Genomic DNA, 13,217 nt, shown 5'->3' with positions numbered 1-13,217 from the left:
GATTAATTTTTATTGATTCCTCATTTCCACTTATTATATCTCAATTTGTACTTTGCCTTCACTTCCTTTTCTACTGTGTCAAGTGCTTTTCATCCTCTTTTCACAATACTTTTCTTTTCTATTTGATTAATTTTCATTGATTCTTCATTTTCACAAACTCTATCTCAAGTTTCCCTTGGTTAGTTTGCACTTTACCTCTACTCAACCTCAAAAGAATACTGTTCTTTTTAATTTGAATAATTTTCATTGATTCTCTATTTTTACTTATTCTATCTCAAGTTTTCCTTGTTCAGTTTATTCTATCACTCAACTCACATTCCTTTTTCTCAATTTGATTAATTTTCATTGAATCTCCATGTTCACTTATTTTATCTCAAGTTGTACTCTGCTTTCACTCAAAGTGTTTCTTCCTTTTCTACTGTTTCTGTATGGGCCAGCCATTTGAATCAACCACGCTCACCCATGGCCATCTAGCATGCCACTGCCATCAGCCGCTCAGAAATTGCCTAGTTCAATATGTAGATGGCACTGTTCTCCCTCTGGCTTTTCCGCTTTGCTCCCCAGTCCCCACTACTTGTAACCGCCTTTTGAGGAAGCTTGCTGTTCTGACGCTACATGGTTGTTTCTCTTTTTAAAGAAGTTATAAATGTATTACCCCTTTGCTTGTTTGAATTTAAACTACTACCGCGACTAGTTAGGAAAAGTTATTGTGAGAGTACTCCGCTAAATATCTAGATTTTGATCTTCTTTGTGTAACCTCTTAGCTGCGACATGGGCCCATGTATTCATCATCGCCAGTGCAAGTGAGTCCTGATTATCTGAATGTGCTACCGCCTACCAGAACGAGGAGAACGCTCTTACAGTCCACTGTGAACCCGCCATACCCGAACGAGACGCTTTTAAAGGTAACAATTTTATTTTCTGAGCTACTAAGTCACGTGTTTAGAAGCCCACCTCATTGGCTCTAACAGTGTCCTACTTTTACTGATTCTTTTTCTCTATCTCTGTTGCCCGCAGGAAAAAGAAGTTGAGGAACGTTTGCTTACCCTGACCACATTTCTGTCGCCGTTGTATTCGACTTTGGCCCCTGAGTCATTCAAAAATCAGACAAAATTTAAATGCGAGGCGTCAGAATGCCGACTGGGTTTGAAGCCAGGACGGCCTTTCTCGGGGGTGACCGCATGCATTGATTTTTGTGCCCATGTGCATAGAGATGTGAACAATATGAACAACGGCTGCACGATGGTGAGTTGGATGATTGAATGTTGAAGTTTACTCAATATTTAATGATAAGCTAATTAAATATAATTATAAAGCTTGCAGCCTTTCCTAATTTTGAACCTACTTTTTTAAAAATGTGGCCATCAACGCAACTTCTTAGACACTGGTGTTTCATTTTAAGCAAGGCATACTACACTTCATTTAAAATACTAGGATTAAATTAAAAATATATAGGGGTATTATATTGGGATTCTTTCAAAACCAGCAGGGGTACCATGTGCAGCCTTTCGTCATTTTTTTGAATAGACAGTTAACAAAAAATCAACTTAGAACATAAACATAAACGACCTATACCATGGTTTATCTTCTTATGCCATCTTTTCTCTATGCTTAAAGTTTTTTGATATATTCTCTTACAATTTATTCCTCATTTACTAACTCAAACCTCAAGTATTTTCCTTGTTTAATTTACTCCATCACTTAACTCACAGTTTTTTATTCAATTCGATTATTTTTTATTGATTCCTCATTTCCACTTATTATATCTCAATTTGTACTTTGCCTTCACTCATAATGCTTTCCTTTTCTACTTTGTCAAGCGCTTTTCATCCTCTTTTCACAATACTTTTGTTTTCTATTTGATTAATTTTCATTGATTCTTCATTTTCACAAACTCTATCTCAAGTTTCCCTTGGTTAGTTTGCATTTTACCTCGACTCAACCTCAAAAGAATACTGTTCTTTTTAATTTGAATAATTTCCATTAATTCTCTATTTTTACTTATTCTACCTCAAGTTTTCCTTGTTCAGTTTACTCTATCACTCAACTCACAGTATTTTTTTCTCAATTTGATTAATTTTCATTGAATCTCCATTTTCACTTATTTCATCTCAAGTTGTAGGGAGTGTCATGTAGGCGAATTGTCAGTTACAGAAATTCAAGACGCTGAATTCCATATATTTAAAAGTGTTCAGGAAGAATTTTTCGGATCAGAGTTGCAGCGTCTACGTGCAAAAGAGGAGCTGGATGTGCGGAGTAAGATCCATTCTCTCTCACCGTTTATTCATCAAGATGGTCTGCTTAGAGTAGGAGGCAGATTAATGCATGCTGATGTACCATTTGATGCTCAGCATCAAATTTTATTACCTGGTAAGCATAAATTCACAGAAGCTTTAATCCTAAGCACCCATCAACGTTTGTGTCATGCTGGAGTCCAGGCCACCATGGTTTCTCTTCGCCAGCGTTTTTGGATTCCATCTACCAGGAGTGTAGTCAAAAGCATCTTGTGCACTTGTATAAAATGTTTTTGTTTTTCACAAAATAAAGCTGTTCAGCTTATGGGGCAATTGCCAGCCGTTCGTGTGAATGTTAGTGCACCCTTCTTAAATGTAGGCATTGATTATATGGGACCTTTCAACTTAAGGCTTGGTTGTCCTAAGTCTAGGTCTTTCAGCAAAGCTTATATTGCATTATTTGTCTGTATGGCAACTCGCGCTGTGCATTTGGAGGTTGTTACTGAGTTGTCAACTAAAGCCTTTCTCGCCGCATTAACTAGGTTCACGTCAATTCGTGGCATGCCCAACACCATTTATTCTGACAATGGTACTGCTTTCACTGGAGCTAGCGGTGAACTTCAAGAGCTCTACAATTTTTTGGATGATTCACGGAATCAACATTTGTTACAGAAGTCGGCAGCTTCTTGGAGAATTCAGTGGAACTTCATTCCACCTCGCGCACCTCACTTTGGTGGTCTTTGGGAGCGTTCAATCAGAAGTTTCAAAAGCATTTTCAAGATCGTTACTTTGAAGCAAGTTCTCAACTTTGAAGAACTACTTACTCTTAGTGCTCAAATTGGAGCTATCCTCAATTCTAGACCCATTACCCCATTATCTGAAGACCCTCATGACCTAGCGTATTTGTCACCAGGACATTTCTTGATTGGTAGGCCTATAAATGCACTTCCCGTGAAGTCACAACCGACAAAGCATGTGAATCACCTTGCACGCTGGCAAATGATAACGGATTTGAATAGGCAGTTGTGGGAGAGGTGGTCACAAGAATATCTAGTCACTTTGCAGCAAAAACACAAGTGGACGTCTTCAAGTGACAACATTGCTGTTGGAATTTTGGTATTGTTGAAGGATCCTGGTGCTCCACCCACTGCTTGGAAATTAGGGCGCATCACTGAGGTTTTTCCTGGTGTGGATGGGAAGGTACGGGTTGTGATGGTGCTTACTGAGTCTGGAATTTTCAAGCGTGCAATTTCCAGTATTGCACCTCTACCTATCGTTGAAGATCAAGAAGACGGTGAATAAGTTTTAACATATTATTTTTTCTTTCTTGGGCAATTCTTTGAATTTCCCAAATTTCATTTGGCATTTCACCTTAGCCTACATTTTGTTGATTAGTTTTAATACTGAGTTGCCTAAAACTGTTTTGCATTCATTCCAGTGCACAGGTTTTTGAATGCACAACGGTTCTTGCACTCATGTGGAATTTCAGTCAGGTGTCAAATCAGTCAAGACACATTGTTTCTCTTTTTTCAGAATTTGATTTATTCTCTCCTATTTATACAGTCCACTCTTTTCTAAGACTAAATTTCACACAAACATTTATACATTCTGAATAAGAATTATTGTTTTCAATATGAATCTGTATGGTAATTTGGGATGTAGGTCTATAATAAAGTATGCTTGTTTTTCAGGGAATTATGGTTGATATGGGACAGAAAGACAGCTACGTGGGTGACGAGGCACAATCGAAGAGAGGAATTCTGACGGTGAAATACCCGATCGAGCACGGAATCGTGACCAACTGGGATGACATGGAGAAGATCTGGCACCACACCTTCTACAACGAGCTGAGAGTGGCACCAGAGGAGCACCCTGTCTTGCTCACTGAGGCACCCCTCAACCCCAAGGCCAACCGAGAGAAAATGACACAAGTCAGTCCATTACTTTCATAACTTTTACAAAGAAAATGTGTGATATGAGGGGTCCCACTAAAATACAATGTAGAATAGAATAAAATAGAAAATGTCTTCATTTAATTAAAAAACTAATATTGTACACTTCCAAGAACTAAACAAATTAAACATTGAAACAAGAGAAAATGATAAACGTAATAACACTAGACAAAATTTAAGACATAAAGGTTGTCTGCCAGGAGTCGGCATCATATTATTATTTCATATCTTCACTTCATTTATATATTCTACAAAAATTTACACAAAATCAGTTAAATGAATAAATCAATTGATATTGTCAACTGAAGCTTTCTTCTACAAATATGACGATTACGTTTATAATTTATCAGTTCCTCAATACAGAATCATGACTCACTTAAAACCGGAAAATAACGGGGTAACCGTGATCAAGAAAAATACAATGTATTGAATATTGAATAGGCTAAATTGTTATTTAATTTTTTTTTCTTGATTTTTATAGCACCTAGTTAAAGACTAATAAGCTATTCTATTTTGACATAAATTGATAAGAATATTGTTTGTGAAGGTAAAACCCATTGGTTAAGCCTTCTATATTGGTCAAGGACTGAATAAAGATTATTTTTAGCATAAAAGGATACAGTATTCTGCCTTTGCACTTCCAATTGAACACTTTAGCACTAAACTAATTCGTGTGGCTTTCTGCGTTGCAGTCTTCTTACTCCATGCACGTTGAGCAGCTGGATTGCTTCCACGTTCACATGTTGATGAAGTCTTTTCTCATGTTTTTCTGCAAATCTTTGGATTTCACTGATGACTGTCACCACTCCCAGGTCGCGGTGGAGATCAGAGTTCCTGATGTACCAAGGAGCGTCTACACAACTTCTGAGTACTTTGTTCTGGAAGCGCTGGATGATGTCGATATTGGATGGTCGGGTGCAGCCCCAGAGTTGAATTCCGTAGGTCCACACCGGCTTGAGAATCTGCTTGTAGAGAAGCAATTTGTTATAATTTGACAACTTTGATGTCCTCCCAAGTAGCCAGTACATTTTCTTGAATTTTATGCCAAGTTGTTCTCTTTTCTTCTTCACATGCTCCTTCCATCTAAGCTTGGCATCCAGCGTCATGCCTAGATACTTTGCAGTGTTGGAGTAGGGTACAATATTCCCATTGAGTGTTAAGGGGATATATTGAACTCTTCTGTTTGTAAAGTTGACTTGAACTGATTTTGCTTCATTCAATTTTATAAGCCAGTGTTTTGTCCAAACATTGATTCTGTTGACTGCCACCTGCAATTTCTCTGTAGAAACTTCAACAGTTTCACCAACTGATAAAACTGCTGTGTCATCAGCAAATGTTGCTACTGTTACGTTTTCGGGTTGAGGTATATCAGATGTGTATAGGAGGTACAAGAGGGGACCCAGCACACTTCCTTGAGGAACTCCAGCCCTGATTTCTCTGAGAGATGAAAAAGCATCATCTTGTTTTATCCTGAAATAACGGTCTTGAAGATATGATTTCAGTATCAGACTGTATTCTGTTGGTAAGAACTGGTTCATTTTGTAGCACAATCCTGAATGCCATACTTTGTCGAAAGCCTGTGCTACATCAAGGAAAATTGCAGAGCAAACTTTCTTTTCCTCCAATGTATTTTCAATAATATTTGTTATTCTGTGCACCTGATCTATTGTACTATGTTTATCTCGAAATCCGAATTGATGGGTTGGTATTAATCCATTATCGTCCAGATAAGGCTTTAATCTTTTCAGTAGAAGTTTCTCAAATAATTTTGATATTACTGGCAGTAGTGAAATTGGCCTATACGAGGTTACATCATGTGGTGGCTTTCCAGGTTTTGGTATCATGATGACATCGGCTACCTTCCAGAAACTTGGCACATATTTCAATCGGAATGAAGCGTTGAAGAGATGGCATAGCTTCACAATTGCTTTTCTTGGGAGCTCCTGTAGAATCTCTCCAGTTATTAAGTCGAAACCTGGCGTTTTCTTTCTGCTCAATTTTTAATCTCATATTCTACCTCCCTTGGCGATGTTGGAGTGATAACTCCTGCTCCAAGATGATGAGGATTCTCATCTATAATTGTTTCCTCATGAGGTGAGAAAACCTTTTCCAGATGATCAGCAAACAAATCGGCTTTCTCTTTATTGCTCCTTGCCCAGCAATCTTGATTCTTCCTTATCGGTGTAACTTGTTCAAGAGGTCTCTTCAGTTTCCTGGTTGATCTCCATAATGAAAAATTTGTAGTAGACTCATTGGTTAACTCTTCTAAGTATTTATTGATATCATGTTGTTTTACATCCTGTATCATCTTTCTCAGTTCATTAGTAATTCTATTAAGTTCTGTTTTAATTCTTGGATTTCTTGTTGATTGCCATGATCTTCTTGTTCTTCTTCTTTTTTCTATCAACTCTCTTACCGCTACAGGATAGCAATTACCTTTGAAAATCCTGCTTTGAAGTAGTGGTGTATTTTCCCAGGCACATTGTTGGATATTGATTACAAACTCCTGGACTTCAGTTTCTAGTTCATCTATAGTTTGCAGAGATGTGTTCAAGTCTATTTTAGAGTCTATCATATTTTTAAAAGTTTCTAAATCTGTGTACCTTTTGATGAGTCTAGGTGGCATTTCATTTTTAACAGCTGCACTGTGCATTGTCAAAACTATTGGCGAATGGTCAGAGTTAAGATCAAATTTTTCTTCAACTTCAACACAGTTTGGTGAAATATTTTTTGTGATGAAAAAATCTATTAGGTCTGGAATTTTTGTTATGTCTGTTGGCCAGTAAGTTGGTTTCCTTGTTGAGTGAACATCGCAGTGGTATTCATTAACAGCCAGTAATAGCTCCTTTCCTTTAGTTGTGGTCAGTCGGGACCCCCATTGTGTATTCTTTGAATTGAAGTCTCCTCCGATGATAAATTTCCCTGTGAAGTTGCTTAGGAAATCAATATATTCTATTTTCTTCAAATTAAATCGTGGTGGACAGTAGACGGCTCCAATTGTGATCGTACCAGATGGTCTACCGATAAGTTTGACTTTGATTGAAATCGACTGGAACTCCTGCAATTCTATCTTCTTGAACTCGTGATGGTTTAGCTCTTCTCTTACAATAACCGCACTTCCGCCTCTAGCGCTGTTGTTGGGATGTATGGCATGGTACATTTTGTACCCTCTAATTTTAAAGTAGGATTCTTTGGTGAAATGAGTTTCGGAAATGAGACAGGCATCTATTTTATGCTCAATTAGAATTGCTAATAGATCATCTTTGTGCTGTAGTAATCCATTAGCATTCCAAGTCATAATTTTGAATCTATTTTCCATGCTTCTTGTGAATGACTTCTGGAACTGAAATATTTTCCAGTTTTTCTAACCTACTTAAAATTGATTTATTCAGGCCTTCTTGCACAACTAGTTTCTCAAGAATCAATTTAAGTTGAGTTGTAATGCTCAGTTCCAAATCTTTACTCAAGTTTTAATCTTGAAGACTTGACTTTTCGTTACTGTTGATAGGTACTTTATTTTTCAGCTTATCAGCATAACTCTGGTTCTCCTTAACTCTACTGTCATTTATTACAGCTCTCTGTGGCACAATAGGATCGTTTCTTTTGTTGACTGACGAAATAGATTTTATTGTTTTTTTCTTATTTCGAAGTGCCTGCAACTCTTGTGCTACAACACATCCTCTATAATTAGCAGGGTGCTCCATCCCACAATTGTAGCATTTAGGCTTAACTTCTTTACTCTTAGTACAGTTGATAGTGATGTGGGGACCAGCGCATTTCACGCACCTAGGCTCCTTCTGGCAGTATTTTTTAGTGTGTCCCCAGGTTTGACAATTTTTACATTGCGGTAGAAATTTCGATTTTTTCAGGGGGACTACTTCAACCTTCATACCCATAATTACACATATTTCATAAATTCTATTTATGCTCTCTGTGTTTTCAAAAGTTAACATGAATATTGGGAGTGGTTCTTTTGTTTTCCATTTAAGAATGTTTACCACGTCCAAAATTTTAAATCCTTTTTCCTGAAGTTCCTCTTTTATTTCCTGTGGATTGCAAGTGCTGTGCAACTTCTTCACTATTACTCTAATGGGTCTCGTTTGCTTGTTTTCAAACGAAGACCAATTCATTTTTTTGTCATTCAGCAATGATGTAGCTAGTCTATAATTATCCTCAGATTCAACATTGAGTTTTAAGCTACCATTATTCAATAGTGTGATCTTATAAGAGTCTTTTATTTTTTCATTCAAAATATTATACACTACTTGATAGTCTTGGATGTTGTAGAGTATTATTGGAGGAGGTCTCTTAACTTGTTTGATACTAGGAGTTTTTTTTGGTTCATCATTCTCTTTTAGTTCAGTTTCTCTACGTGAACTCACTTTCTGCTCATTGGATGATTGTGTTGGAGGTGAGTCAGATTGTTCTCTCTTCCTCTTTCTTTGCTTTTGACGAATCCATTCTGTTTCAGTAGATAATTCTTCTTCATCGGTATGATAATTGTCCGTATTTTTTTCTTCATTCTTAGATTTAGTCTCTAACGCTGATAATCTAGTTTGAAGCTGTTCAAGTTGAATTTTAAGTTCAGAACTTATTTTTTCTGATTGCTGGAATTTTGTATTAGCTTCGTTCCAAACTTTAAATAAAAATTTTTCGCATTCTGATTGAATTTTATCAGTTCGAACCTTGTAGGAGACAGGTTTATTTTCTTCAGTTATAGTAATAATAGTCGTATTATCGTCACCGTTCATAGTTACGATAGTTCAATTCTCACAATAGAATTACAGATTCAGCACTCACCGAAGCAGCAATATCCGAACTCAGCTACAGTCATAGTTGCTGCAAACGCGCGCGCGCACGCACACACACACTCACAATTCGGCAATGCCGTTTTCACTGACACAACAGTTTGATGGTATACTTTTAGAATAATTACATGAATTTCACAAAACACGTCTACTCGCTTCGGCTTCTGAAAGCTGACTGAATTGTTATTTAATGAACGCATTTTATTATACCACATACAGATATTATAAAGTCACTCTTATTTAGTAATAGGTGTTCAAGCTTAGAGAAGATGAGATTACCCTTTTATTGTTTAATACATTGGCTCAACGCTCAATTGACCCCTACTCAAGGATAGTATACAGTTCAACTATATAATATCCTTGACTCCTACTCACGTTAACTTGATCACGCGTCAGTGAACGAGTCACTCAGATGAGCGATCAGAAATAATGTTTATATGAATGAAATTTTACTCATATGATTTTATGAATTGTCTCATCAATTTTGTGAATGTATTAAGGAGCGTTTTTGAGCGTTGCGACTAAAATTGCGCGTCTGCGAACAGCTAGACTGTAGATGAATAATCTTTAGATATATGACATTCTTATGTGCTCCTTTCTTTTATAGATAATGTTTGAAACATTCAACACACCAGCCATGTACGTTGCTATTCAAGCCGTGCTGTCGCTCTACGCTTCTGGACGAACAACGGGTATCGTGTTGGATTCAGGAGATGGAGTCTCCCATACAGTTCCTATCTACGAAGGTACAATTTCTGTCATTTTACACAAAAAACATATAATACTCACAGTTGATAAATACATTTTTATGACGAATTTAATGATTGAATCGCCAATTTAAATATGATATTTCAGATTTTAAATTATCCAACACTAATATTTTTAATTAGAGGATAGAATTAGCTAATAGCCTTATTCAAATTTATATACCCCTATTCAATTAAATACCAGGATCATTCATTCATTCTCGATTATAGGCCTAATGAGGAGAAATTAGAATCTTCTTTCACTCTTGGTCGTTAAAAAAATAGAACTAGGATTAATTTTGTTCAGTACTGTGATGCAATCAATTATTAAAGTCATTTTATATCGGAGGTAATTCATAGATTATTCATAAAAATTGAATTTTAATAATATTTTATTTCCAGTTTCAAAGATTCATCAAAAATTAATTTTTCCAAAAAATTCATTGATTTAATGTACAAAATTTATAAGATTTAATGCCCGAAACTTTCACGTTCAAAGTTTGAGAGAAAATAATAAAATTACGAAATACGTTTTCGTCCACAATAACAATTTAGAATAATTATTGATTTCCTCTGTTTGCCGTTCATTTAATGAATATGAATAGACATCATTTGATGAATATAAGTGACCTGATGGTTCAGGTCATTAACGATTTTAGATTAAAATAATTTTTTTTTCAGAAACTATTAATTATTGAATGTTTCAGGTTACGCTTTGCCTCATGCTATTCTGAGATTGGACTTGGCTGGTAGGGATCTGACTGACTACCTGATGAAGATCTTGACTGAGAGAGGCTACAGCTTCACCACCACGGCTGAGCGAGAAATCGTCAGAGACATCAAAGAGAAACTGTGCTACGTAGCTCTGGACTTTGAGCAGGAGATGGCTACGGCCGCATCTTCCAGCTCACTTGAGAAGTCTTACGAACTTCCTGACGGCCAGGTTAGTAATACAGTATACTTCCATTATTTTCGCAAATTGCTCATCATTTTTATATACGTGTAACAGAGAATTATCTCTTTTGTTTTACTATAATATAATAAATAACTTGTAACAACTTTTTTATCTGCTGAAACAGGTTCAGTAACCTTTGGGTTTATTTTCCAGTGTAAAGATCTTTTGTATTTTTCTTTTCAGGGTATGTTAGCTATTTCAAGCGATTTTTTTTGTAATCAGAAGTTAATGCATGCTCTGAAAGATGTGTAAGTTATGTTAAAAATGGAAATAAATTTGATTTGATTTGAAATTCAATAATTGATGGAGCTCCATAACATTAGCCCTATCTATAAAAATAAATTCTTCAAGGGCTTTTTTGTTTTGCTGTAATAAGATGCTCTCCTTAACGTGCGTACAGATTTACGCGCCGCGAACATGAGCAATTCACTTTTAATCAGCTGATGCCAAGCTTTTCATATCTGTATCTTACCGTTTCTGTAAAAATACAGATATAATCAGCTGATTAAAAGTGAATTGCTCATGTTCGCGGCGCGTATATCTGTACGCACCTTTAGGCCCAATTCACATTGAAGTGACGTTAGAATGCTCAGCCGTCGGTTTCGGCTGGCTATAGTCGTTAGATCATGTCAGAGACCCTGAAAATTAACCAGGTACGACCTGAAAACTCTGACACCAGACCTGAGCCAACCAGGTCACTAGATATTAATATTATATGTCCAATAATGCAAACAGAAGTGGGGTTTCGCCTATAGTGAGGTCCACGTTATAATGGCAGTGGAGAAAGATAGGAGAAAAACGTTGCCGAACCTCTGTCTTGACAATGCCGTCTATGGACGGTAGCTGATAATACAGGTTTTATTAATGTAATATTAACTGTTCATTCTCGTTTAAAATAATCAATTATATTGTATTAAGCAATAAATTATATTTTTGATTAACTCACACTCTTTTTATTTATCTTGAAAAAACATTCCTAAATCTTCAGTTCACCTTCTCGCCTATAAAAGTGTAAATCCACCTAACGGTACACGATGGTTCGACCGAATAGAGGCACACCGAAGAATGAGGTCAATGCTCCGAAGCCAGCTATTTCTGGAGCATTGTCCGAAGAGACCCTCCTCATTATTCGACAGCAAATCGAAGAGTCTGTCCACAGTGCTGTATCAATGGCTGTGAAATCTATTTTCGAGGAACTTCAGGCATTGAAGGAGGAGAACAAACAGCTGCACGATAGAATTCGTGAGCTGGAGGTGTCTTGTCACCTGAAGGTCGACGACCTCGAGCAATATGGGCGCCGACATTCTATACGTATTTTTGGGATCCCGGAGAGTGACAAAGAAGACACGGACCTGCTGGCGCTCGATGTCTTTAACAAGAAGCTGAACGTGCCCGTGACTTTGGCGGATGTCAACCGCTCGCATCGCGTTGGAAGGCGTCAACCACCTCAACAAGGGCAAGCTAAACCCAAGGACCGACCCATCATAGTTCGACTCTGCAGCTACCGGACCAGGAAGATGATCTTCGACGCTAAGAGGAAGCTGAAGGGTTCCGGCGTCACCATTCGCGAGGATCTGACTGCGGAGCGCCTCAAGATCCTCAACGCTGCGGCCGACCGTCATGGGCATAGGAATGTCTGGTCATCGGACGGGAGGATCAAGATCTCTATCGGCGAGGGAGGATCCAAGAGGGTCCACACAGTCGAGAGGATGACCGACCTTCAAAAAATAAAGGTAAATTAAATCATTTCAGGATTCGATTACTAAGGTGCCCTTCACTACAAAAATAGGAAATTCGTATTAAAACATTTCACAATAGATATACCTTGGCATTTTTCATGAGCTGGCTTTCTGTTCTATAAATGAATCTTTCCACTGCTATTTATGATTATGTATGAGGCAATTATTTCAAACTAAGGAGATCCACATTTGTTAATACTGATTAATAATTTATCTTGATATTAATTCCCAAAACTACGTTCAATGCATCAACTACTATACTCCAGAGGGTACTTAGAGAATCATTATCTCTATTCTTACTAATAATTATTACATCTCTTACCAAAATTATTTCCATAATTAATAATTTTCGAAATGCTGAATTTCAAATAAATTGGATGATTAACATACGTTATAGATATGGATGTAATCTATAGGTAAAGATAGTAATCTCTTCTATATTAGGTGTACATAATGATATCTCCTACTGTTGCCACAGCTCGAGCAATAGAAGCAAATGTGTGAAGAATTATTGATAGAACGGAGGGGTGGGTAGTCTGTTCATATGCTTATATAGGGGCTGTGTTTCATTTAATGTTATCTTAGACATTCATCACTAAAATATTACAGTTCTCAATTTACTACTTTTATTGTTATTGCAACTCCCAATAGTTAATTATACTTCTAATACTATATAATATTTTTCACACTTCACCGTTCAATCCTATTTAAAACTCATCTAAAATAATCTAGCACTTTCTCCATCGTCTCCTCTACTTCTTATTTTTCTTTCTAATTTCTCTT

General features: G+C 36.8%; 1 protein-coding gene across 1 annotated transcript; it reads left to right on the top strand.

Annotated features, from left to right (window-relative positions):
- Positions 1-764: 764 nt before the first annotated feature.
- LOC111043333 (actin-85C) lies at positions 765-10,755 on the top strand. Its single transcript, XM_039424962.1, has 5 exons — positions 765-905; positions 1,018-1,245; positions 3,926-4,165; positions 9,602-9,740; positions 10,448-10,755. Exons 1-5 carry the CDS (start codon positions 780-782, stop codon positions 10,744-10,746), a joined length of 1,032 nt encoding a protein of 343 aa, XP_039280896.1. The 5' UTR covers positions 765-779; the 3' UTR covers positions 10,747-10,755.
- The last annotated feature ends 2,462 nt before the right edge of the window (positions 10,756-13,217 follow it).

This window comes from Nilaparvata lugens, chromosome 3 (genome assembly GCF_014356525.2).
Source record: "Nilaparvata lugens isolate BPH chromosome 3, ASM1435652v1, whole genome shotgun sequence".
Taxonomy (NCBI): Eukaryota; Metazoa; Arthropoda; class Insecta; order Hemiptera; family Delphacidae; genus Nilaparvata; species Nilaparvata lugens.
Note: the sequence above shows the minus strand (reverse complement) of the source record. Positions and strands in the feature narration are given on the sequence as shown.

Coding starts and splice junctions, on each gene's coding strand:
- LOC111043333 (XM_039424962.1), top strand. CDS start 780: ATGTATTCATCATCGCCAGTGCAAGTGAGTCCTGATTATCTGAATGTG. Junction 4,166..9,601: donor ACCGAGAGAAAATGACACAA/GTCAGTCCATTA, acceptor TTTCTTTTATAG/ATAATGTTTGAAACATTCAA. Junction 9,741..10,447: donor TACAGTTCCTATCTACGAAG/GTACAATTTCTG, acceptor TGAATGTTTCAG/GTTACGCTTTGCCTCATGCT.